Below are 24,118 nucleotides of genomic sequence, written 5' to 3'. Positions count from 1 at the left end.
TCTACCTTATAGGAATCTAAGTCCTTTTCATTTTAAATATAGAGTAGTTTTATTTCATGTATTTCCATTATGTCTCTCTACCTTAGTTAGGTCAAGTCATGTAACTTTGATTTTTTTTTTTTAAGCATTATTAGGGGGATCAAGCAATCAAACTTTCTAGCAAGCAAACAATTCTCTGTACTGGTGTCTCTCCCCATTGACACCGTATTGCTTTTCTGTAATAGCTTTCACTCATGCAATCAAGCTTTCTTTCATTCTTAATTCTCTTTTCTATTCTCTCAATTGCTCTTGACATTGGTTTTCCCGTACAGCACTGACAATCTCGTCTAGCGTACGGAAGGAACCCCAGTTGGCTGATAGTAACTGCACAGACATCGGTTGCTTAGTCTTACGTCACCCTTCCAAGGAATCTCAGGAAGGCGCTGCGTAACAGTTGGTATCAAAGCCTAGGCTCGACATCGGACGAGGGAACACATTTCCATTACTACCATTTCTGACCATGGTGAATCATGGGGATTGCATTGTGGCCCTTGAAGAAACGGTTGACGTATTACGGCTTATCGTGAATATGGTGCTTGATCTAAGAACCAGCCTAGTGCAAAGGTTGGACGACCTGGACCGCAGGATGCGGCAGGCCAAAGGTGACATCGCGAACATCAATAGCAACTCTGAAGGAGATCGAAAAACGGAAGTCACAGAGGCAGCCGGAAATTTTGGTAAATTCGAGGGCCTCCAGTAGGAGCAGACCGAGGATTTAGCCTATAGGGCACAAGAGGCAAATAGGGTGACTACCATGCAGCAAACCATAGACAACTTGACGGGCCAGTTCAATGCTGTCAATACTGCACTACAAGGCCTACTTCGAGGAGGCGAAAACCAGATTGGAGGTGCTGTGAACCTCGCCCTTGTGCCACAAAAGCTGAAGATTCCTGAGCCAAAACCATACAATGGAGCTCGGAATGCCAAGGAAGTGGAGAACTTCATCTTCGACATTGAACAGTACTTCGATGTCCTGTGGGAGTTAGAAGAAGCAAATATGGTAGCAATTGTTGCCATGGATCTTCAGGGTGATGCTAAACTCTGGTGGCGAGTGAAATACGAAGCCACCAGGGCTGGTGAAGATACTCTCGAGACATGGGCAGAACTAAAGGCAGTCATGCGCCTACAGTTCTTCCTCGAAAATATTGAGTAAAATGCACGGAGAAAGCTACGGGAGCTCCGCCAGACCAAGTGAGTGCGGGATTACGTGCGAGAATTCTCCGCGCTCATGCTGAACATACGGGATATGGGGGATAAAGACAAACTCTTCACATTCCTGGAAGGTTTGAAGCCTTATGCCCGTTTGGAGCTGCAAAGACAAAGGGGAGACATTTTACCCGAGGGGATCCAAGCAGTGGAATGCCTTGGGTTGGAAGGATAGGCCTCAACCGCATGTTCGTGGAGGATACAAAAAGGGCCAGCCTAGCAATGGTGGCCCTAGCAGAAGTGGAGGAGATCGGAGTGCAACCAAATCTAAGACTCCTTCTTAGGCAACAATAGTGTTGCGTCTCACAACAATGATCGGGGGAGGAAGCCCCCTTCAGGATGACATCATTGCGGCGGGCCATATTGGAACAATAAATACCCGCATGCACAGATGAACGCCCATCAAACTTTTGATGATGGGACGGATGACGACATAGATGATGATGACCAGACAAAACCAATAGGTGCCTTCAACGCACTTGTTTGTTCTATTTCTGAGGCCTTAGCGAGAACCAGCGTTGGTTTCCATAAGAAGAAGGACCCATGCCCAACCACTAAGAAAGAGAAAAAGAAGGCGGATGAGGGGCCTCCTATTAACTAAAAGAAGACCTTGATGCTCGTCGAGATGAAAGTTAATGGCAAGCCCATCCGGGCGATGATAGACACGGGCGCTACTCACAACTACTTAGCCTCAACTGAGGTAGAGTGCCTTGCTCAAGTTGTGGGAAAGGGCAGAGGTCGTGTCAAGGCTATCAACTCACCACCTCAGCCAGTTGGTGAAATAGCCAAAGGAGTGCCAGTGAAGTTTGATCCTTATGAAGGAAAATTCAACTTGCGCATGGTGATCATAGATGACTTCGAGCTGATAGTTGGATTGGAATTCATGAGGCAAACCAATACCATTCATGTACCTTATGCCGACATGCTACTGATGATGGGAACAAACGGGGCCAAGCCCTGCATTATCCCATGCAGAACCATAAAGATGACCGCTGAGAACATCTCGGCCCTGCAGTTGAAGAAGGGAGTCAAAAAACATGAACCTACGTTCCTGGCTACCCTCTGTATTGAAGATATAGAACGTGCTTCGAGCCCCATTCCTACTCCAGTGAAAGAACTGCTAAAGAAGTTTGAAGACGTCATGCCACAAGACATGCCAAGGCGACTCCCGTCTAGGCGCACTGTGGACCATGAGATTGAGTTGGTGCGGGGTGCAAATCCACTTGCCCGAGCGCCTTACAGAATGTCACAACCCGAACTCACCGAGCTTCAGAGACAGTTGACAGAAATGCTAGACACGGGGATCATTGTGCCCTCCAAGTCCCCTTATGGGTCCCCTATGCTATTCCAAAAGAAATAGGATAGCACCCTACGACTCTGTGTAGATTATCGAGCCCTAAAATAAATCACTGTGAAGAACAAGTACCCTATCCCGCTAATGGCAGACTTGTTCGATAGATTGGGTAGTGCTATAGTGTTTACCAAAATAGACCTAAAGACAGGTTACTGGCAAGTCCGAATTGCTAAGGGAAATGAACACAAGACGACCTGTGTGACAAGATATGGGTCGTACGACTTCCTAGTCATGCCATTCGGCTTGACTAATGCTCCAGTCACATTTTTCACCTTGATGAACCAAGTCTTTTCAGAGTACATTGACGAATTCGTAGCGGTCTACTTGGACGACATTGTGGTATATAGCAAAACATTGGAGAAACACCTGGAGCACCTACGGAAGGTCCTAACCCGACTGCGGGAGCACAAATTATATGTGAACCTATCCAAGTGCTCATTCTCCCAAAAACAGATTGACTTCCTCGGACATGTCATCGAGGAAGGGCGGATAAAGATAGACCAACAGAAGATTTAGGATGTCACAGATTGGGAACCGCCTAAGGATATCCACGCCTTGAGGGTGTTCCTTGGCCTATGCAACTTTTATCGGCGATTTGTGAAGAATTACTATCTCATTGCAGTGTCGTTAACTAAACTCCTAAAGAAAGTCATGTCTTGGGGTTGGGGTCACAAGCTAGCGGAGGCCTTCAACGCATTGAAAGCGGCTATGTCTAGTAGCACCGTCTTGGCCCTTCCTGATTTGGCCAAGCCATTTGAAGTACAAACGGATGCCTCTGACTATGCTCTAGGAGGAGTCTTGCTACAAGAGGGGCATCCAGTTGCGTACTAGAGCCGGAAGTTAAAGGATGCATAACGGCGCTATGTTGCCCACGAAAAAGAATTATTGGTTGTTGTTTATTGCTTATGCCTTTGGAGGTACTATCTATTGGGAACCCCATTCGTGGTCAAGACAGACAATACAGCTGCTAGCCATTTCATGACCAAGCCAAAGCTGAATGGCCGCCAGGCTAGGTGGCAGGAACTCCTAGCAGAATTTCACTTCAACCTGGAGTACCAAAGTAGGGAGACTAACCAAGTTACTGATGCGCTCAGTCGGAGGGTTGACTTAGCATCGGTGTGCCTACTCGTCACCCTAAGGGGGAGCGAAGTGGCCACCACTATAAGAGACCAGATACAAGATCTACTCCCAAAGGATCCTGTTGCACAATATTTGGTCGATTTGGTATGACAGGGCAAGACTCGCCAGTTCTACATGGAAGATGGGTTCCTGAAGGAGAAAGGGGACCGACTTTATGTTCCTAAAGGAGAAGATCTGCGAAGGACTCTTCTGATGGAATGCCATGATACTTTGTGGGTCGGGCACCCAGGTAAAGAATGCACTATGGCGTTGTTACGTCGTGCTTATTATTGGCCTCAAATGGCTTATGATGTTGCTCTGTATGTGAAGACTTGTCTAGTATGCCAGAAAGACAAGTCAGACCGCTTGACACAAGCAGGACTTTTAGAGTCGTTGCCTGTTCCAAAGAGACCTTGGGAAAGCGTTTCACTGGATTTCATCACCGGATTGCCCAAGGTCGGAGATCTTACAACTATCTTGGTTGTGGTGGATCGGTTTTCCAAGTATGCTACATTTATAGCAGCCCCACAATATATATCAGCAGAAGATACAGCTCAACTCTTCTTCTCTCATGTTGTTAAATATTGGGGTCTGCCTAAAGAGATCGTTAGTGATCACGACTCTCGCTTCACTAGAAACTTTTGGACCCAGCTCTTTAAGTGCCTCGGATCCAAATTGAGCCACAATTCAAGTTTCCATCCGCAATCTGATGGGCAGACAGAGCGGTTCAATGGCATGCTAGAGGAATATCTCCGCCATTTTGTTACCGTATCGCAGAAGAATTGGATGAAGCTTCTGGATGTTTCTCAACTGTGTTTCAATTCACAAAAGAGCTCTAGCACAAACAAAAGCGCTTTTGAAATTGTTGCCGGACAACAACCGCTACTCCCACACACTGTGAATGCCCCAAACATGTCAAAATATCCTCGAACTGCCAGCTTCTCAAAGGAATGGAAGCGAAATTTGGAAATTGTGCAAAGCTATCTTGTCAAAGCCCAAAAGCAGATGAAGAAGCATGCTGATCAAAGTCGTCGTTTTGTTGAACACCAAGTAGGAGACAAAGTGATGGTGAAAATCCCAAAGAGATACTTGTTTTCAGGGGTCCATGACCCTCGCCTATTGTAAAAATACATTGGACCCTTGTCCTTTGATAAGCGCATTGAGAAAGTTGCATACCGCGTGGATACCCCAGTCTGGTGGAAGATTCATCCAATCTTCCATGTCAACCTTCTGAAACCTTTTCGGGAAGACATGGAGGATCCTTCACGGGGCCAACTTACAACACCCAGTATTTAAGGCCCTACTTCAACCGGGAAAAGGCGTGTAGAAGCTATTCTTGATGATTGAGTGGTTCATGCTTCAAAGAAAGATCACCAAGAGTTCTTGGTGAAATGGCAGGGCTGTGATGCATAGGAGAATACTTGGGAGAGAGGAACAAACCTCAAAGCCTACAAGAGCATGATCGATGATTATCTTGCAAGTAAGGCGTCGAGGACGTCGCCAACTTAGGTGGGGGAGTGTCACGATCCAAAAATCTAATCTGTCGTGATGGCCCCTATCGTGGAACTAGGCAAGCCGACTCATTTCCAAACAAACCGATATTTTTCTTTCAAAGATAATTTCAATACTATTTAACATAAAACCTTCATTTAAGGAGTTCAAATCAAAGAAAAAAATAGAAGTGCGGAAAAGAAAAGCCCGACATCGAGGTGTCACTAATCATGAGCATCTACTACAAACTATTTAACAATATCAATGCTAACTCAGCCTGAAAAGTAACTAAATACAACTAGAGGAAGATAAAAGGGAGAAGAGCAGGGGCTGCGATCGCCAAACAGCTACCTTGCTATCTCCAAGAAAATCTACAACCAGAACACTCAATAACCCCTACCGTGTCCAGCTACACCTGAATCTGCACACAAGGTGCAGGGAGTAACGTGAGTACGCCAACTCAGTAAGTAATAACAATAAATAAAGACTGAGCAGTAGTGACGAGCTATAAAGCATATAACATCCATATCGTGAAATCTCAGTAAAGTACAACATGCTTTAAAAATCAGTGTTTGAATCAAATCATCTCGTTTAAATCCGGTTCCAGTAAAAATCATTTAAAGATATTTTTCCAACAGTTTTTCAAACAAAGGCTAAATGCAAAGGTGAGCAAAAATGATAAAATCATAAACAGCCCCTCGAGGCAAACCTCGCAGTCACTCGTGCCACTCGGGCATACCTCACAATCACTCTTGCCACTCGGGCATACCTAACAACCACTCATGCCTCCCAGTCACTCAGCACTCTGCACTCGGCACTCGCACTCAGTAGGTACCTGCGCTCACTAGGGGTGTGTACAGACTCCGGAGGGGCTCCTTCAGCCCAAGCGCTATAATCTGCACAGACAACTCACGTGCCATAATAATAAAGTATGCTGCAGGCGGGCAGCCCCGAGCCACACTCATCCTCACAAATCAGGCCCTCGGCCTCAATCAGTCATAAACCTCTCAAGCCACTCGGGCATTTCAGTAAAATAGGGCATTCGGCCCAAAACTTTTATATGCATCAAAATAGAGTCATAAAACCGAGTTATGCGGCAAACAAGTATAAACATGACTGAGTATAGATTTTCAATCGAAAACAATGAGAGGATGGTAAGAAACAGCCCCTAAGGGTCCAAACAGCATTGGCGCAAGGCCCAAACATGGCATTCAGCCCAATTTACAGAAATTCTTTCTAAAACATATAAGTATCATATGGTTTCAACAAAGTATGAAACTTTATAGTTGCTACGGAAAGGACCAAGTCACAAATCCCCAATAGTGCACGCCCGTCACCTAGCATGTGCGTCACAAAAAATAGTAGAATGATACAAAATTTGTGGTTTCATACCCTCAGGACTAGATTTACAATCGTTACTTACCTCAAGCCGTGAAATTCTTATTCTGCAATGTCCTTTCATCGTGAATTGGTCTCCAAACGCCTCGAATCTGGTCATAAATAATTCTATTCAGCCAATAAAATTCATTGGAATTAATCCCATAAGAAAATAATGATTTTCCATAAAATTCCGAAAAATAGCTCAAAAATCGCCCGTGGGGCCCACGCCTCGGAACTCGACAAAAGTTATAAAATCCGAAAGTCCATTCAACCACGAGTCTAACCATACCAATTTTACCAAAATACGACCCCAACTTGACCCTCAAATCTTCAATTTAAACCAAGAGGGTTTTCAAATTTTCCCAACTCAATTCACCAATTAAATGATAAAAACAACCATGGATTCGGGTAATTTAACTAATATTGAGTTAAGAAAACTTACCCCGTTGTTTTCTCTGAAAATCACCCAAAATCACCTCAAATCCGAGCTCCAAATCGTCAAAAACTGAAAATGGGATTAGAACTTAAACTCACTGCCCAGACTTTTCTTCTTCGCAAACGCGGTCAGTGCCTCGCGTTCGCGAAGCACAAAATAACTCTTGTCCAAATTCCTCTTTCGCGAACGCGACATCACCCTCGCGTTCGCGAAGCACAAAATGCCTCTTCCTCAATGCCTTCTATGCGAACGCGTTCAACCCATCGCGAACGCGATGCTTCGGTCCCTCTCACTACGCGAACGTGACATCCCCCTACGCGAACGCGTAGACCAATTGCCTGGGGTCTTCGGCTGCTTCCTCTCTTCTTCGCGAACGCGTAACACCTCTCGCGTTCGCAATGCACACCCAGTCCACCCTTCGCAAATGCGTGCTTCTCTTCGCGAACGCGAAGAGCAAATATTACCAGCCTCTCAGTTCCTCTTCGCGAACGCGATGAAGGAAACCAGATTGTGTATCAAAAAAATTCCAGCAGAGTTCCAAGTCAAAAATCCAACCCGTTAACCATCCGAAACTCACCTGAGCCCCTCGGGACCTCAACCAAATATACCGACAAGTCCTAAAATATTATACGAACTTAGTCGAACCCTCAAATCAACTCAAATTACGCTAAAACCATGAATTACACCCCAATTCAAGCCTAATGAGGCAAACCAATAGGTTGAGTTGAGCACAACTTTTCGGTTCTTATGGCAGAACCTGAAGCTGATGGCAGAACTAACACTGGAGTTGTGGTTAAAGCAGTCTTGAGCTTCTGAAAGCTCTCCTCAGACTCATCCGACCACCTGAATGGAGCACCCTTTTGGGTCAATTTGGTCAAGGGCGATGCAATAGATGAAAATCCCTCCACAAAGCGACGGTAGTAACCCGCCAAACCAAGAAAGCTCCTAATTTTCGTGGCTGAGGACGGTCTGGGCCAACTCTGCACCGCCTCTATCTTCTTCGGATCCACCTGAATGCCCTCACTGGACACCACGTGCCCCAAGAATGCTACTGAACTGAGCCAAAACTCACATTTGGAAAACTTTGCATAAAGCTTCTCCTCCCTCAATCTCTGCAATACACCCTCAAATGCTAAGCGTGCTCCTTCTGGCTACGAGAGTACACCAGGATGTCGTCAATGAATACAACGACGAATGAGTCCAAATAGGGCTGGAATACATTGTTCATCAAATGCATGAACGCTGCTAGGGCATTGGTCAGCCCAAAAGACATCACCAAGAACTCATAATGGCCATATCGGGTCCTAAAAGCTGTCTTGAGAATATCTGAATCCCGAATCTTCAACTGGTGATAACCGGACCTCAAATCAATCTTGGAGAACACCCTCGCTCCCTGAAGCTGGTCGAATAAATCATCAATACGAGGCAAAGGATACTTGTTCTTGACTGTGACCTTGTTCAACTGCCTGTAATCAATACACATTCTCATGGAACCATCCTTCTTTTTCACAAATAGAACCGGTGCACTTCAAGGTGACATACTAGGCCGAATAAACCCCTTATCAAGGAGTTCCTGAAGCTATTCTTTCAATTCCTTCAACTCCGCCGGTGCCATACGATACAGTGGAATAGAAATGGGCTGAGTGCCCGGCACCAAATCACAACCAAAATCAATATCCCTGTCAGGCGGCATGCCCGGCAGGTTTGCAGGAAACACATCCGGAAAATCATGTACCACCGGAACAGAATCGATGACAGGAGTCTCTGCACTAACATCCCTCACAAAAGCCAAATAAGATAGGCAACCCTTCTCAACCATGCGTTGAGCCTTCAAATATAAAATCACCCTACTTGGTACATAATCTACAGAACCGCTCCACTCAACCCTCGAAATTCCCGGCATAGTCAACGTCACCGTCTTAGCGTAACAATCTAGAACAGTATGACATGGAGATAATCAATCCATACCCAATATCACCTCAAAGTCGACCATACTGAGCAGCAAAAGGTCCACTTGGGTCTCCAGACCCCCAAAAATCACCACACATGACCGATATACGCGGTCCATAATAATAGTATCGCCCACAGGAGTAGATACATGAATAGAAGAAACTAGAGACTCAAGGAGCATATCCAGAAAATGGGCGAAATACGAGGAAACATATGAATACGTGGAACCAGGGTCAAATAATACTAAGGCATCTCGGTGACAAACTGAGACAATACCTGTAATCACAGCATCTGAAGCAATAGCGTCTGGTCTGGCAGGGAGAGCATAGAAACGGGCCTGACCAGCCCCTGATCTGCCTCCCCCTCTAGGGCGACCCCTAGCTGACTGACCTCCACCCCGAGTTGACTGGGCGGGTGATGAGGTAACTGGTGCTGTAGTCGGAGGCTGACTCCTCTGCTGAGATATACCTCCATGACGACGAGGACACTGCCTCCACATATGCCCAATCTCCCCACATTCAAAACAACTCCCTGGTGTTGGCGGCGGACCCCTAGTACCGGGATAACTGGTAGAAGAACCTGGCATGGAAAAGCCCTGAACAGGTGGAGCACGGGGCGGACTCTAAGCTGGAAGGGAACTAAGTGATGAGTGGCCCTGATGAGAACTATGAGAACCATGGCCAGATGATGCACCACGGTGAAATGGCCTAGCTGACTGAGCCTATCTGAAATGACGACCTCTACCGTGCTGGAATTGACCCTCAAAAAGAGCACCACTGAATCCACCCTGACCACGAGGCCTCTTGGCCTCCCTCTCAACCCTCTCCTGATCGCGAACTATCTCAATCTGCCGAGCAGTGTCGACAACCTCATTAAAGGTAGCACCCGAAACCCGCTCCCTGGTCATGAGCAACTGTAGCTGATAAGTGAGGCCATCAATAAACCTCATGACCGTCTCTCTGTCCGTGGGAACCAACCAGATAGCATGACGGGCCAACTCGGAGAAACCGTATCTCATACTGCGTCACAGACATATCACCCTGGCGGAGTCACTCAAACTGTCTACGCAGCTCCTCTCTGCGGGATCGAGGCACGAACTTCTCCAAAAATACCACGGAGAACTACTGCCAAGTAAGGGGTGCTGCGCCAACAGGCCTACGCCTCTCGTAAGTCTCCCACCATCTGAGTGTAGCCCCAGAAAACTGAAAGGTAGTGAATGAGACCCCACAAGTCTCCAAAATACCAGCAATACGGAGTATCCTCTGATACCTGTCCAAAAGGTACTGAGCATCCCCTCTCTCTATGCCACTGAAAGGTGGTGGTTGGAGTCTCCCAAACCTCTCCAACCTACGTTGATCATCCTCAGGAATAGCAGGCACCACATAATCCTGAGCAACAACAACCGGATGGGCTAGTGGTGCCTCCGGTGTCTGAAGTCCCTAAATAACCTGCTCGGGTGTGCGAGCGACGGGAGTCTGAGTGTCTCCCTTGGCCTGAGAAGTGGCTGCGGCCGTCGAAATAGAGACCACCTGAGCAAGGCCGGTACACGCTGTCAGAATCTGAGCTAGGGCCTCCAAAAGACCTGGAATCACAATAGGCACAGGTGGTGCCTGAGCTGGTGCATCAACAACTGGAATCTGGTCCTGATCTGAGACAACCGGTGGATCTGCAGGTACTGCCCCAGTTGTTGTACGGGCTGCACCTCTGCCACTACCATGGCCCCTACCGCGGCCTCGGCCTCTCGCGGCCCTGGATGGTGGTACTGGTAGCTGGCCCTCCTCACCAGTAGCACGAGTCCTCACTATCTGTGAGAGAATGAAACAACAGATATTTAATTACTAGAATCAACAGATTCGCACGACAGGAATTCAAGAATGTGAAGTTTCCTAAAGGTTCTGCAGCCTCTCAAAGATAAGTACAGACGTCTCTTTACCGATCCGCAAGACTTTACTAAACCCGCTCATGACTCGTGAGACCTATGTAACCTAGGCTCTGATACCAAACTGTCACGACCCAAAAACCTAATCTGTCGTGATGGCACCTATCGTGGAAATAGGCAAGCCGACTCATTTCCAAACAAACCGATATTTTCCTTTCAAAGATAATTTCAATACTATTTAACATAAAACCTTCATTTAAGGAGTTCAAATCAAAGAAAAAAAATAGAAATGCGGAAAAGGAAAGCCCGACATCGGGGTGTCACTAGTCATGAGCATCTACTACAAACTGTCTAACAATATCAAGGCTAACTCAACCTGGAAAGTAACTAAATACAACTAGAGGAAGATAAAAGGGAGAAGAGCAGGGGCTGCGATCGCCAAACAACTACCTTGCTATCTCCAAGAAAATCTGCAACCAGAACACTCAATAACCCCTACCGTGTCCAGCTACACCTGAATCTGCACATAAGGTGCAGGGAGTAACGTGAGTACGCCAACTCAGTAAGTAACAACAATAAATAAAGACTGAGCAGTAGTGACGAGCAATAAAGCATAGAACGTCCATATCATGAAATCTAGGTAAAGTACAACATGCTTTAAAAATTAGTGTTTGAATCAAATCATCTCGTTTAAACCCGGTTCCAGTAAAAATCATTTAAAGATATTTTTCTAACAGTTTTTCAAACAAAGGCTCAATACAAAGGTGAGCAAAAATGATGAAATCATAAACATCCCCTCGGGCAAAACATCACTCTTATACAGCCCCTCGGGGCAAACCTCACATTCACTTGTGCCACTCGGGCATACCTCACAATCACTCTTGCCACTCGGGCATACCTCACAATCACTCATGCCTCCCAGTCACTCAGCACTCCGCACTCGGCACTCGCACTCAGTAGGTACATGCGTTCACTGGGGGTTTGACATACTCCGGAGGGGCTCCTTCAGCCCAAGCGCTATAATCTGCACGGACAACTCACTTGCCATAATAATAAAGTATGCTGCAGGCGGGCAGCCCCGAGCCACACTCATCCTCACAAATCAGGCCCTCGGCCTCACTCAGTCATAAACCTCTCAAGCCACTCGGGCATTTTAGTAAAACAGGGCATTCAGCCCAAAACATTTATATGCATCAAAATAGAGTCATAAAACCGAGTTATGCGGTAAACAAGTATAAACATGACTGAGTATAGATTTTCAATCGAAAACAATGAGAGGATGGTAAGAAACAGCCCCTAAGGGTCCAAACAGCATTGGCGCAAGGCCCAAACATGGCATTCAGCCCAATTTACAAAAATTCTTTCTAAAACATATAAGTATCATATGGTTTCAACAAAGTATGAAACTTTACAGTTGCTACGGGACGGACCAAGTCTCAAATCCCCAATAGTGCACGCCCACACGCCCGTCACCTAGCATGTGTGTCACTAAAAATAGTAGAATGATACAAAATCCGTGGTTTCATACCCTCAGGACTAGATTTACAATCGTTACTTACCTCAAGCCGTGAAATTCTTATTCTGCAATGTCCTTTCCTCGTGAATTGGTCTCCAAACGCCTCGAATCTAGTCATAAATAATTCTATTCAGTCAATAAAATTTATTGGAATTAATCCCATAAGAAAATAATGATTTTTCATAAAAATCCGAAAAATAGCTCAAAAATTGCACGCCTCGGAACTCGACAAAAGTTATAAAATCCGAAAGCCCATTCAACCACGAGTCTAACCATACCAATTTTATCAAAATACGACCCCAACTTGACCCTCAAATCTTCAATTTAAACCAAGAGGGTTTTCAAATTTTTCCAACTCAATTCACCAATTAAATGATAAAAACAACCATGGATTCGGGTAATTTAACTAATATTGAGTTAAGAACACTTACCCCGTTGTTTCCTCTGAAAATCACCCAAAATCACCTCAAATTCGAGCTCCAAATCGTCAAAAACTGAAAATGGGATTAGAACTTAAACTCACTGCCCAGACTTTTCTTCTTCGCAAACGCGGTCAGTGCCTCGCGTTCACGAAGCACAAAATAACTCTTGTCCAAATTCCTCTTTCGCGAACGCGACATCACCCTCGCATTCGCGAAGCACAAAATACCTCTTCCTCAATGCCTTCTACGCGAACGCGTTCAACCCATCGCGAACGCGATGCTTCGTTCCCTCTCACTACGCGAACGCGACATCCCCCTACGCGAACGCGTAGACCAATTGCCTGGGGTCTTCGGCTGCTTCCTCTCTTCTTCGCGAACGCGTAACACCTCTCGCGTTCGCGATGCACACCCAGTCCACCCTTCGCGAATGCGTGCTTCTCTTCGCGAACGCGAAGAGCAATATTACCAGCCTCTCAGTTCCTCTTCGCGAACACGATGAAGGAAACCAGATGGTGTATCAAACAAATTCCAGCAGAGTTCTAAGTCGAAAATCCAACCCGTTAACCATCCGAAACTCACTCGAGCCCTTCGGGACCTCAACCAAATATACCGACAAGTCCTAAAACATCATACGAACTTAGTCGAACCCTCAAATCAACTCAAATAACGCTAAAACCATGAATTACACCCCAATTCAAGCCTAATGAACTTTGAAATTTCTAATTTCTACAAACGACTCCGGAACCTATCAAATCACGTCTGATTGACCTCAAATTTTGCACACAAGTCATAAATGACATAACAGAGTTATTCCAATTTTCAGAATCGGATTCCGACCCCGATATCAAAAAGTCAACCCTCGGTCAAACTTCTCAAAAATTAAACTTTTGGCATTTCAAGCCCAATTCCTCTACGGACCTTCAAATAATATTCTGGACACGCTCCTAAGCCCAAAATCACCATACGGAGCTATTGAAATTATCAGAATTCGAATCCGAGATCGTTTACACATAGGTCCATATCCAGTCCACTTTTCTAACTTAATTTTTTAATTATGAGACTAAGTGTCTTATTTCACTCCGAGTTCCTCCCGGACCTGAACCTACTAACCCGATATAACATAATACAGCTGAATAACACAAAAAGAAGTAAAAATGGGAAAAACGGGGCTATAACTCTCGAAACGACCGGCCGGGTCGTTACATCCTCCCCTCTTAAACATCCGTTTGTCCTCGAACGGGTCTAGAAACATACCTGGAGTCTCGAATAGGGGTGGATATCTTCTCTCCCGCTCAGTCTCCCAGGTGGCCTCCTCCATAGGCTTACCTCTCCACTGCACCTTCACTGAAGCTATATCCTTTGACCTCAACCTTCGAACCTGCCGATCCAAAATAGCCACCGGCTCCACATCATAAGTCATATAACCCTCCAATTGAACCGTGCTGAAATCCAAATCATGGGACGGATCTCCAATATACTTCCGGAGCTTGGAAACATGAAACACTGGATGCATACTCGACAAGCTGGGAGGCAAGGCAAGCTTAAAAGCCACCTCCCCAATCCTCTGAAGCACCTCAAAAGGCCCAATGAACCGGGGGCTCAACTTGCCCCTCTTCCCAAACCTCATAACACCCTGCATGGGTGATACCTTCAGCAAAACCTTCTCCCCAACCATAAAAGACACATCACAGACCTTCCTATCCGCGTAGCTCTTCTGCCTAGACTGCGCCGTGCGAAGCCGCTCCAGAATCAATTTCACCTTATCTAATGCATCCTGGACCAAGTCTGTACCTAAAAGCCTAGCCTCACCCGGGTCAAACCATCCAACCGGAGATCTACACCTCCTCCCATATAAAGCCTCGTACGGAGTCATCTGAATACTCGACTAATAACTGTTGTTATATGCAAACTCCGTGAGTGGCAGAAACTGGCCCCATGAACCCCCAAAGTCAATGACACAAGCACACAACATGTCCTCCAATATCTGAATAGTGCGCTTAGACTGCCCGTCCGTCTGAGGGTGAAAAGTTGTGCTCAACTCAACCTGAGTACCCAATTCTCGTTGCACGGCCCTCCAAAACTGCGATGTGAACTGAGTACCTCTATCTGAAATGATGGAAACTGGGACACCATGCAGGCGAACGATCTCTCGGATGTAAATCTCAGCCAACCACTCTGAAGAGGAAGTAGTACCAATTGGAATGAAGTGCGCGGACTTGGACAGCCGATCCACAATAACTCAAAGAGCATTGAACTTCCTCAAAGTCCGTGAGAGCCTAACTACAAAGTCCATGGTAATCTGCTCCCACTTCCATTATGGGATCTCTAATCTCTAAAGCAAGCCACTCGGTCTCTGATGCTCATACTTAACCTGCTGACAGTTGAAACACTGAGCCACAAACCTAACTATATCCTTCTTCATCCGTCTCCACCAATAGTGTTGCCTCAAATCCTAGTACATCTTCGCGGCACCCGGATGGATGGAATACCGCGAGCTATGGGCCTCCTCAAGAATCAACTCTCGAAGCCCATCTACATTAGGCACACATATCCGGCCATGCATTCTCAACACGCCGTCATCACCAATAGTCGCATCCCTAGCATCACCTCTCTGAACCCTGTCCTGAAGAACGAGCAAGTGGGGGTCATCATACTGACGCTCCCTAATACGGTCATAAAGAGAAGACCTAGAGACCACACAAGCCAATACCCGACTAGGCTCCGAAATATCCAATCTGACAAGCTTGCTGCTAAGGCCTGAACATCCAATGCCAAAGGTCTCTCTACTGCTGGAAGATATGCTAAACTCCCCAAACTCTCTGCCCGACGACTCAAAGCATTGGCCACCACATTGGTCTTCCCTAGATGGTACAAAATAGTAATATCATAGTCCTTAAGAAGCTCCAACCATCTCCGCTGACGCAAATTAAGATCCTTCTGCTTTAACAGATACTGCAGACTCCGGTGATCAGTATAGATCTCACAATGAACCCCATACAAATAATGACGCCAAATCTTCAAGGCGTGAACAATGGCTGCTAACTCAAGATCATGGATAGGATAGTTCTTCTCATGGGTCTTCAACTGGCGCGAGGCATAGGCAATCACCCTACCCTCCTGCATCAAAACACAACCAATGCTTATCCTCGAGGCATCACAATACACGGTGTAAGAACCTGAAGCTGATGGCAGAACTAACATTGGAGTTGTGGTTAAAGCAGTCTTGAGCTTCTGAAAGCTCTCCTCAGACTCATCCGACCACCTGAATGGAGCACCCTTTTGGGTCAATTTGGTCAAGGGCGATGCAATAGATGAAAATCCCTCCACAAAGCAACGGTAGTAACCCGCCAAACCAAGAAAGCTCCTAATTTCCGTGGCTGAGGACGGTCTGGGCCAACTCTGCACCGCCTCTATCTTCTTCGGATCCACCTGAATGCCCTCACTGGACACCACGTGCCCCAAGAATGCTACTGAACTGAGCCAAAACTCACATTTGGAGAACTTTGCATAAAGCTTCTCCTCCCTCAATCTCTGCAATACACCCTCAAATGCTAAGCGTGCTCCTCCTGGCTACGAGAGTACACCAGGATGTCGTCAATGAATACAACGACGAATGAGTCCAAATAGGGCTGGAATACATTGTTCATCAAATGCATGAACACTGCTAGGGCATTGGTCAGCCCAAAAGACATCACCAAGAACTCATAATGGCCATATCGGGTCCTAAAAGCTGTCTTGAGAATATCTGAATCCCGAATCTTCAACTGGTGATAACCGGACCTCAAATCAATCTTGGAGAACACCCTCGGTCCCTGAAGCTGGTCGAATAAATCATCAATACGAGGCAAAGGATACTTGTTCTTGACTGTGACCTTGTTCAACTGCCCGTCATCAATACACATTCTCATGGAACCATCCTTCTTTTTCACAAATAGAACCGGTGCACCCCAAGGTGACACACTAGGCCGAATAAACCCCTTATCAAGGAGTTCCTGAAGCTGTTCTTTCAATTCCTTCAACTCTGCCGGTGCCATACGATACAGTGGAATAGAAATGGGCTGAGTGCCCGGCACCAAATCAATACCAAAGTCAATATCCCTGTCAGGCGGCATGCCCGGCAGGTTTGCAGGAAACACATCCGGAAAATCATGTACCACCGGAACAGAATCGATGACAGGAGTCTCTGCACTAACATCCCTCACAAAAGCCAAATAAGATAGGCAACCCTTCTCAACCATGCGTTGAGCCTTCAAATATGAAATCACCCTACTTGGTACATAATCTACAGAACCGCTCCACTCAACCCTCGGAATTCCCGGCATAGTCAACGTCACCGTCTTAGCGTGACAATCTAGAATAGTATGACATGGAGATAATCAATCCATACCCAATATCACCTCAAAGTCGACCATACTGAGCAGCAAAAGGTCCACTTGGGTCTCCAGACCCCCAATAATCACCACACATGACCGATATATGCGGTCCATAATAATAGTATCGCCCACAAGAGTAGATACATGAATAGAAGAAACTAGAGACTCACGGAGCATATCCAGAAAATGGGCGAAATACGAGGAAACATATGAATACGTGGAACCAGGGTCAAATAATACTAAGGCATCTCGGTGACAAACTGAGACAATACCTGTAATCACAGCATCTGAAGCAATAGCTTCTGATCTGGCAGGGAGAGCATAGAAACGGGCCTGACCAGCCCCTGATCTGCCTCACCCTCTAGGGCGACCCCTAGCTGACTGACCTCCACCCCGAGTTGACTGGGCGGGTGATGAGGTAACTGGTGCTGTAGTCGGAGGCTGACTCCTCTACTGAGATATACCTCCATGCCGACGAGGACACTGCCTCCACATATGCCCAATCTCCTCACACTCAAAACAACTCCCTGGTGCTGGCGACGGACCCCTAGTACTGGGATAACTGGTAGAAGAACCTGGCATGGAAAAGCCCTGAACAGGTGGAGCACGGGACGGACTCTGAGCTGGAAGGGCACTAAGTGATAAGTGGCCCTTATGAGAACTGTGAGAACCATGGCCAGATGATGCACCACGGTGAAATGGCCGAGCTGACTGAGCCTGTCTGAAATGACGACCTCTACCGTGCTGGAATTGACCCCCAAAAGGAGCACCGCTGAATCTACCCTGACCACGAGGCCTCTTGGCCTCCCTCTCAACCCTCTCCTAACCGCGAACCATCTCAATCTACCGAGCAGTGTCGACAACCTCATCAAAGGTAGCACCCGAAACCCGCTCCCTGGTCATGAGCAATTGTAGCTGATAAGTGAGGCCATCAATAAACCTCATGACCGTCTCTCTGTCCGTGGGAACCAACCAGATAGCATGACGGGCCAACTCGGAGAAACCGTATCTCATACTGCGTCATAGACATATCACCCTGGCGGAGTCACTCAAACTGTCTACGCAGCTCCTCTCTGCGGGATCGAGGCACGAACTTCTCCAAAAAGACCACGGAGAACTACTGCCAAGTAAGGGGTGCTGCGCCAACAGGCCTACGCCTCTCGTAAGTCTCCCACCATCTGAGTGCAGCCCCAGAAAACTGAAAGATAGTGAATGAGACCCCACAAGTCTCCAAAATACCAGCAATACGGAGTATCCTCTGACACCTATCCAAAAGGTCCTGAGCATCCCCTCTCTCTGTGCTACTGAAAGGTGGTGGTTGGAGTCTCCCAAACCTCTCCAACCTACGTTGATCATCCTCAGGCATAGCAGGCACCACATAATCCTGAGCAACAGCAACCTGCTGGGCTGGTGGTGCCTCCGGTGTCTGAAGTCCCTGAATAACCTGCTCGGGTGTGCGAGCGACGGGAGTCTGAGTGTCTCCCTTGGCCTGAGAAGTGGCTGCGGCCGTCGAAATAGAGACCGCCTGAGCAAGGCCGGTACACGCTGTCAGAATCTGAGCTAGGGCCTCCAAAAGACCTGGAATCACAATAGGCACAGGTGGTGCCTGAGCTGGTGCATCAACAACTGGAATCTGGTCCTGATCTGAGACAACCGGTGGATCTGTAGGTACTGCCCCAGTTGTTGTACGGGCTGCACCTCTGCCCATACCATGGCCCCTACCGCGGCCTCGGCCTCTCGCGGCCCTGGATGGTGGTACTGGTAGCTCGCCCTCCTCACCAGTAGCACGAGTCCTCACCATCTGTGAGAGAATGAAACAACAGATATTTAGTTACTAGAATCAACAGATTCGCACGACAGGAATTCAAGAATGTGAAGTTTCCTAAAGGTTCTGCAGCCTCTCAAAGATAAGTACAGACGTCTCTTTACCGATCCGCAAGACTCTACTAAACCCGCTCATGACTCATGAGACCTATGTAACCTAGGCTCTGATACCAAACTGTCACGACCCAAAAACCTAATCTGTCGTGATTGCGCCTATCGTGGAAATAGGCAAGCCGACTCATTTCCAAACAAACCGATATTTTCCTTTCAAAGATAATTTCAATACTATTTAACATAAAACCTTCATTTAAGGAGTTCAAATCAAAGAAAAGCCCGACATCGGGGTGTCACTAGTCATGAGCATCTACTACAAACTGTCTAACAATATCAAGGCTAACTCAACCTGGAAAGTAACTAAATACAACTAGAGGAAGATAAAAGGGAGAAGAGCAGGGGCTGCGATCGCCAAACAACTACCTTGCTATCTCCAAGAAAATCTGCAACCAGAACACTCAATAACCCCTACCGTGTCCAGCTACACCTGAATCTGCACACAAGGTGCTGGGAGTAACGTGAGTACGCCAACTCAGTAAGTAACAACAATAAATAAAGACTGAGCAGTAGTGACGAGCAATAAAGCATAGAACGTCCATATCATGAAATCTCAGTAAAGTACAACATGCTTTAAAAATTAGTGTTTGAATCAAATCATCTCGTTTAAACCCGGTTCCAGTAAAAATCATTTAAAGATATTTTTCCAACAGTTTTTCAAACAAAGGCTCAATGCAAAGGTGAGCAAAAATGATAAAATCATAAACATCCCCTCGGGCAAAACATCACTCATATACAGCCCCTCGGGGCAAACCTCACAGTCACTCGTGCCACTCGGGCATACCTCACAATCACTCTTACCACTCGGGCATACCTCACAATCACTCATGCCTCCCAGTCACTCAGCACTCCGCACTCGGCACTCGCACTCAGTAGGTACATGCGTTCACTGGGGGTTTGACATACTCCGGAGGGGCTCCTTTAGCCCAAGCGCTATAATCTGCACGGACAACTCACGTGCCATAATAATAAAGTATGCTGCAGGCGGGCAGCCCCGAGCCACACTCATCCTCACAAATCAGGCCCTCGGCCTCACTCATTCATAAACCTCTCAAGCCACTCGGGCATTTCAGTAAAACAGGGCATTCGGCCCAAAACATTTATATGCATCAAAATAGAGTCATAAAACCGAGTTATGCGGTAAATAAGTATAAATATGACTGAGTATAGATTTTCAATCGAAAACAATGAGAGGATGGTAAGAAACAGCCCCTAAGGGTCCAAACAGCATTGGCGCAAGGCCCAAGCATGGCATTCAGCCCAATTTACAGAAATTCTTTCTAAAACATATAAGTATCATATAGTTTCAACAAAGTATGCAACTTTACAGTTGCTACGGGACGGACCAAGTCTCAAATCCCCAACAGTGCACGCCCACACGCCCGTCACCTAGCATGTGCGTCACTAAAAATAGTAGAATGATACAAAATCCGGGGTTTCATACCCTCAGGACTAGATTTACAATCGTTACTTACCTCAAGCCGTGAAATTCTTTTTCTTCAATGTCCTTTCCTCGTGAATTGGTCTCCAAACGCCTCGAATCTGATCATAAATAATTCGTTTCAGTCAATAAAATTCATTGGAATTAATCCCATAAGAAAATAATGATTTTCCATAAAAATCCGAAAATTAGCTCAAAAATCGCTCGTGGGGCCCACGCCTCGGAACTCGACAAAAGTTACAAAATCCGGAAGCTTATTCAACCACGAGTCGAACCATACCAATTTTACCAAAATCCGACACCAACTCGACCCTCAAATCTTCAATTTAAACCAAGAGGGTTTTCAAATTTTCCCAACTCAATTCACCAATTAAATGATAAAAATAATCATGGATTCGGGTAATTTAAGCAATATTGAGTTAAGAACACTTACCCCGTTATTTCCTCTGAAAATCACCCAAAATCGCCTCAAATCCGAGCTCCAAATCGTCAAAAACTGAAAATGGGACGAAGTCCCATTTTCAGAACTTAAACTCACTGCCCAGACTTTTCTTCTTCACGAACGCGGTCAGTGCCTCGCGTTCGCGAAGCACAAAATAACTCCCGTCCAAATTCCTCTTTCGCGAACGCGACATCACCCTCGTGTTCGCGAAGCACAAAATGCCTCTGCCTCAATGCCTTCTACGCGAACGCGTTCAACCCATCGCGAACGTGATGCTTCGTTCCCTCTCACTACGCGAATGCGACACCCCCTACGTGAACGCGTAGACCAATTGCATGGGGTCTTCGGCTGCTTCCTCTCCTCTTCGCGAACACGTAACACCTCTCGCGTTCGCGATGCACACCCAGTCCACCCTTCGCGAACGTGTGGTTCTCTTCGCGAACGCGAAGAGCAAATATTGCCAGCCTCTCAGTTCCTCTTCGCGAACGCGAGGCTCCACTCGCAAACGCGATGAAGGAAACCAGATGGTGTATCAGAAAAATTCCAATAGAGTTCCAAGTCCAAAATCCAACCCGTTAACTATCCGAAACTCACCCGAGCCCCTCGGGACCTCAACCAAATATACCAACAAGTCCTAAAACATCATACGGACTTAGTCGAACCCTCAAATCACCTCAAACAACGCTAAAACCATGAATTACACCCCAATTCAAGCCTAATGAACTTTAAAATTTCTAATTTCTACAAACGACTCCAGAACCAATCAAATCACGTCCGATTGACCTCAAATTTTGCACACAAGTCATAAATGACATAACAGAGGTATTTCAATTTTCAGAATCGGATTTCGACCCCGATATTAAAAAATCAACCCCCCGGTCAAACTTCTCAAAAATTAAACTTTCGGCATTTCAAGCCTAATTCCTCTACGGACCTCCAAATAATATTCCGGACACGCTCCTAAGCCCAAAATCACCATACAGAGCTATTGGAATTATCAGAATTCGAATTTGAGATTGTTTACACATAGATCCATATCCGGTCCACTTTTCTAACTTAATTTTTCAATTATGAGACTAAGTGTCTCATTTCACTCCGAGTTCCTCCCGGACCCGACCCAACTAACCCGATATAACATAATATAGTTGAATAACACAAAAAGAAGTAGAAATGGGGAAAACGGGGCTATAACTCTCGAAACGACCGGCCGGGTCGTTACAGGGAGAATGTCATGGGCGGCTTTCCAGCCATGTCCCATGACCCCTTGGACGCGCCCCATGGCGTCCGAGCAAGCCTCCCAACGTCTAGCGCCATGGACGGCCCCGTTGTCTTAGCCGCGCCAAGTGACAAGCACACATGTGCCTATGTCGCTCCACCAATAGCCCTCGCCAGCGCCCAACCGCAGGCAGATGGCAACAGCGCCACACGCGCAGACTCTGATACTAAAGACAAGGTTGCTACCAACAGACCTGCTTCTACCTTGTAGGAATCGAAGTTCTTTTCATTGTAAATATAGAGTAGCTTTATTTCATGTATTTCCATTATGTCTCTCTAGCTTAGTTAGGTCAAGTCATGTAACTTTGTTTATTTTTTTTAATCATTATTAGGGGGGATCAAGCGATCAAGCTTTCTAGCAAGCAAACAATTCTCTGTACTGGTATCTCTCCCCCTCAACACCGTGTTGCTTTTCTGTAATAGCTTTCACTAATGCAATCAAGTTTTCTTTCATTCTCAATTCTCTTTTCTATTCTCTCAATTGCTCTTGACATTGGTTTTCCCGTACGGCACTGACGATCTCGTCTAGCGTACGGAGGGAACCCCAGTTGACGGATAGTAACTGTACAGACATCGGTTGCTTAGCCTCATGTCGCCCTTCCAAGGAATCTCAGGAAGGCGCCGCATAACAGTAAGTATGCAACACCAACTAGTAAACAGCTGGTGCTACATTCCCTTCGAAGAAACACGACAACTAACTTTTATTAAGTATCATTTGTGTATACTTGTTGTATCCAAATCGATATCTAAGAAGACCTATCTTCAAGTCCTCCTCAAACAGTTTCAGGATGAAGTCAGTGAAAGGCTAAAAGAAGAATTTATGGGAAATGGAGAATTCTTGATCCAAAATCAGTTTATGTCAATTTGTGTTGTTCAAGAGACTCATTATCTTAAAAAATTGTAAGCAGAATGACTAATAAAAAATAAAGTAGTGAAATATTTAAAACACTTGTTATGATACATGCAATAGACACTTGCTTCGAGTTACCATTGATCTCTATCATTCAACCTTGAATTACTTTTAAATCCTCTTGAAAAAATAAAACACAATTGCTAACATTTAAGCAAAAGCCATAATATCAGTCACAATGTTTACCTTATCGTTTGTTAGTACATCGTGCAGCTAATGCTTCGAAGTCATTGGACGTGACTGTTCTCCTGCGAAAATACTAAGTTTCATTTAAAATGTAAATGGGATTGGTTCATTTATGTGATGATAACAAATACATAACTATTCTCCAAGAGTTCAACTCTTAAATAGTGGCAGACGAAGGTTTTAGTCAAATAGCAGTAACAAATGTGGGATAAAAACATAGTATTTGAGAATAATGCTAGAGTTGAATCCATGAGAACTGCAGGAAAAAGGCTGTAGCAAGGAGGCACTGTTGGTGAACGAACGGAAACATCTCCTAAAGCAGTAAGGAAGGTTTTCCTATGGAAAATTTTATCAAACACATTATGGGCATCAGTATTATTCCCTAATTAACAAATAGATCTAGACAAACGAAATGTAAGGAAACCCACAAGGAATACAGATTAAGTGACAACAAATATCCGAAAAAACATGTGCAAACTGGTGAAAATTAACCATATGCATGTACATATTTCCACCAAGAAAACTGGAGAAAAACAGGAACACATGTGTATCTACTGGGGGTGTGTCAATGGATATTTAAAAATCGATTAAACCGACCGAATCGTATCGTACCGAACCGTTTTTTAGGTTTCTTTTTTTTTAATAAAACCGTAGAATTTTATATAAATCTATAATCGTACCGATAATTATGGTAGGTTTTTTATTTTATGAAAATAAACCGAAAAAATACCGAACCGTATCGAATAAATTTACAACGTGAAAAA

At 45.7% G+C, this 24,118-nt stretch overlaps 1 protein-coding gene and 1 long non-coding RNA gene across 3 annotated transcripts; one reads left to right on the top strand and one right to left on the bottom strand.

The window, feature by feature from the left end:
- Positions 1-1,870: 1,870 nt before the first annotated feature.
- Positions 1,871-2,605, top strand: LOC138899980 (uncharacterized). The gene has a single exon (XM_070186681.1). It carries the CDS (start codon positions 1,871-1,873, stop codon positions 2,603-2,605), a length of 735 nt encoding a protein of 244 aa, XP_070042782.1.
- A 6,486-nt stretch (positions 2,606-9,091) lies between these two features.
- LOC138900653 (uncharacterized) lies at positions 9,092-24,109 on the bottom strand. 2 transcript variants are annotated; one of them, XR_011411775.1, is made up of 6 exons: positions 23,355-24,109; positions 20,576-20,642; positions 19,467-19,536; positions 12,414-12,480; positions 11,305-11,374; positions 9,092-10,780 (listed from the first exon to the last, which is right to left on the bottom strand). It is a non-coding gene; the product is annotated as an uncharacterized lncRNA (long non-coding RNA). The 2 variants fall into 2 exon arrangements; XR_011411774.1 differs by lacking the exon at positions 9,092-10,780 and having other exon boundaries at positions 11,076-11,374.
- Between the last annotated feature and the right edge of the window lie 9 nt (positions 24,110-24,118).

The sequence above is a fragment of the Nicotiana tomentosiformis genome, chromosome 10 (genome assembly GCF_000390325.3).
Source record: "Nicotiana tomentosiformis chromosome 10, ASM39032v3, whole genome shotgun sequence".
NCBI classification, from domain to species: domain Eukaryota; kingdom Viridiplantae; phylum Streptophyta; class Magnoliopsida; order Solanales; family Solanaceae; genus Nicotiana; species Nicotiana tomentosiformis.
This window is presented reverse-complemented; position numbering and strand designations above follow the sequence as displayed.

Excerpts from the sequence above, each read along its gene's own strand:
- LOC138899980 (XM_070186681.1), top strand. The coding sequence starts at position 1,871 with ATGAAAGTTAATGGCAAGCCCATCCGGGCGATGATAGACACGGGCGCT.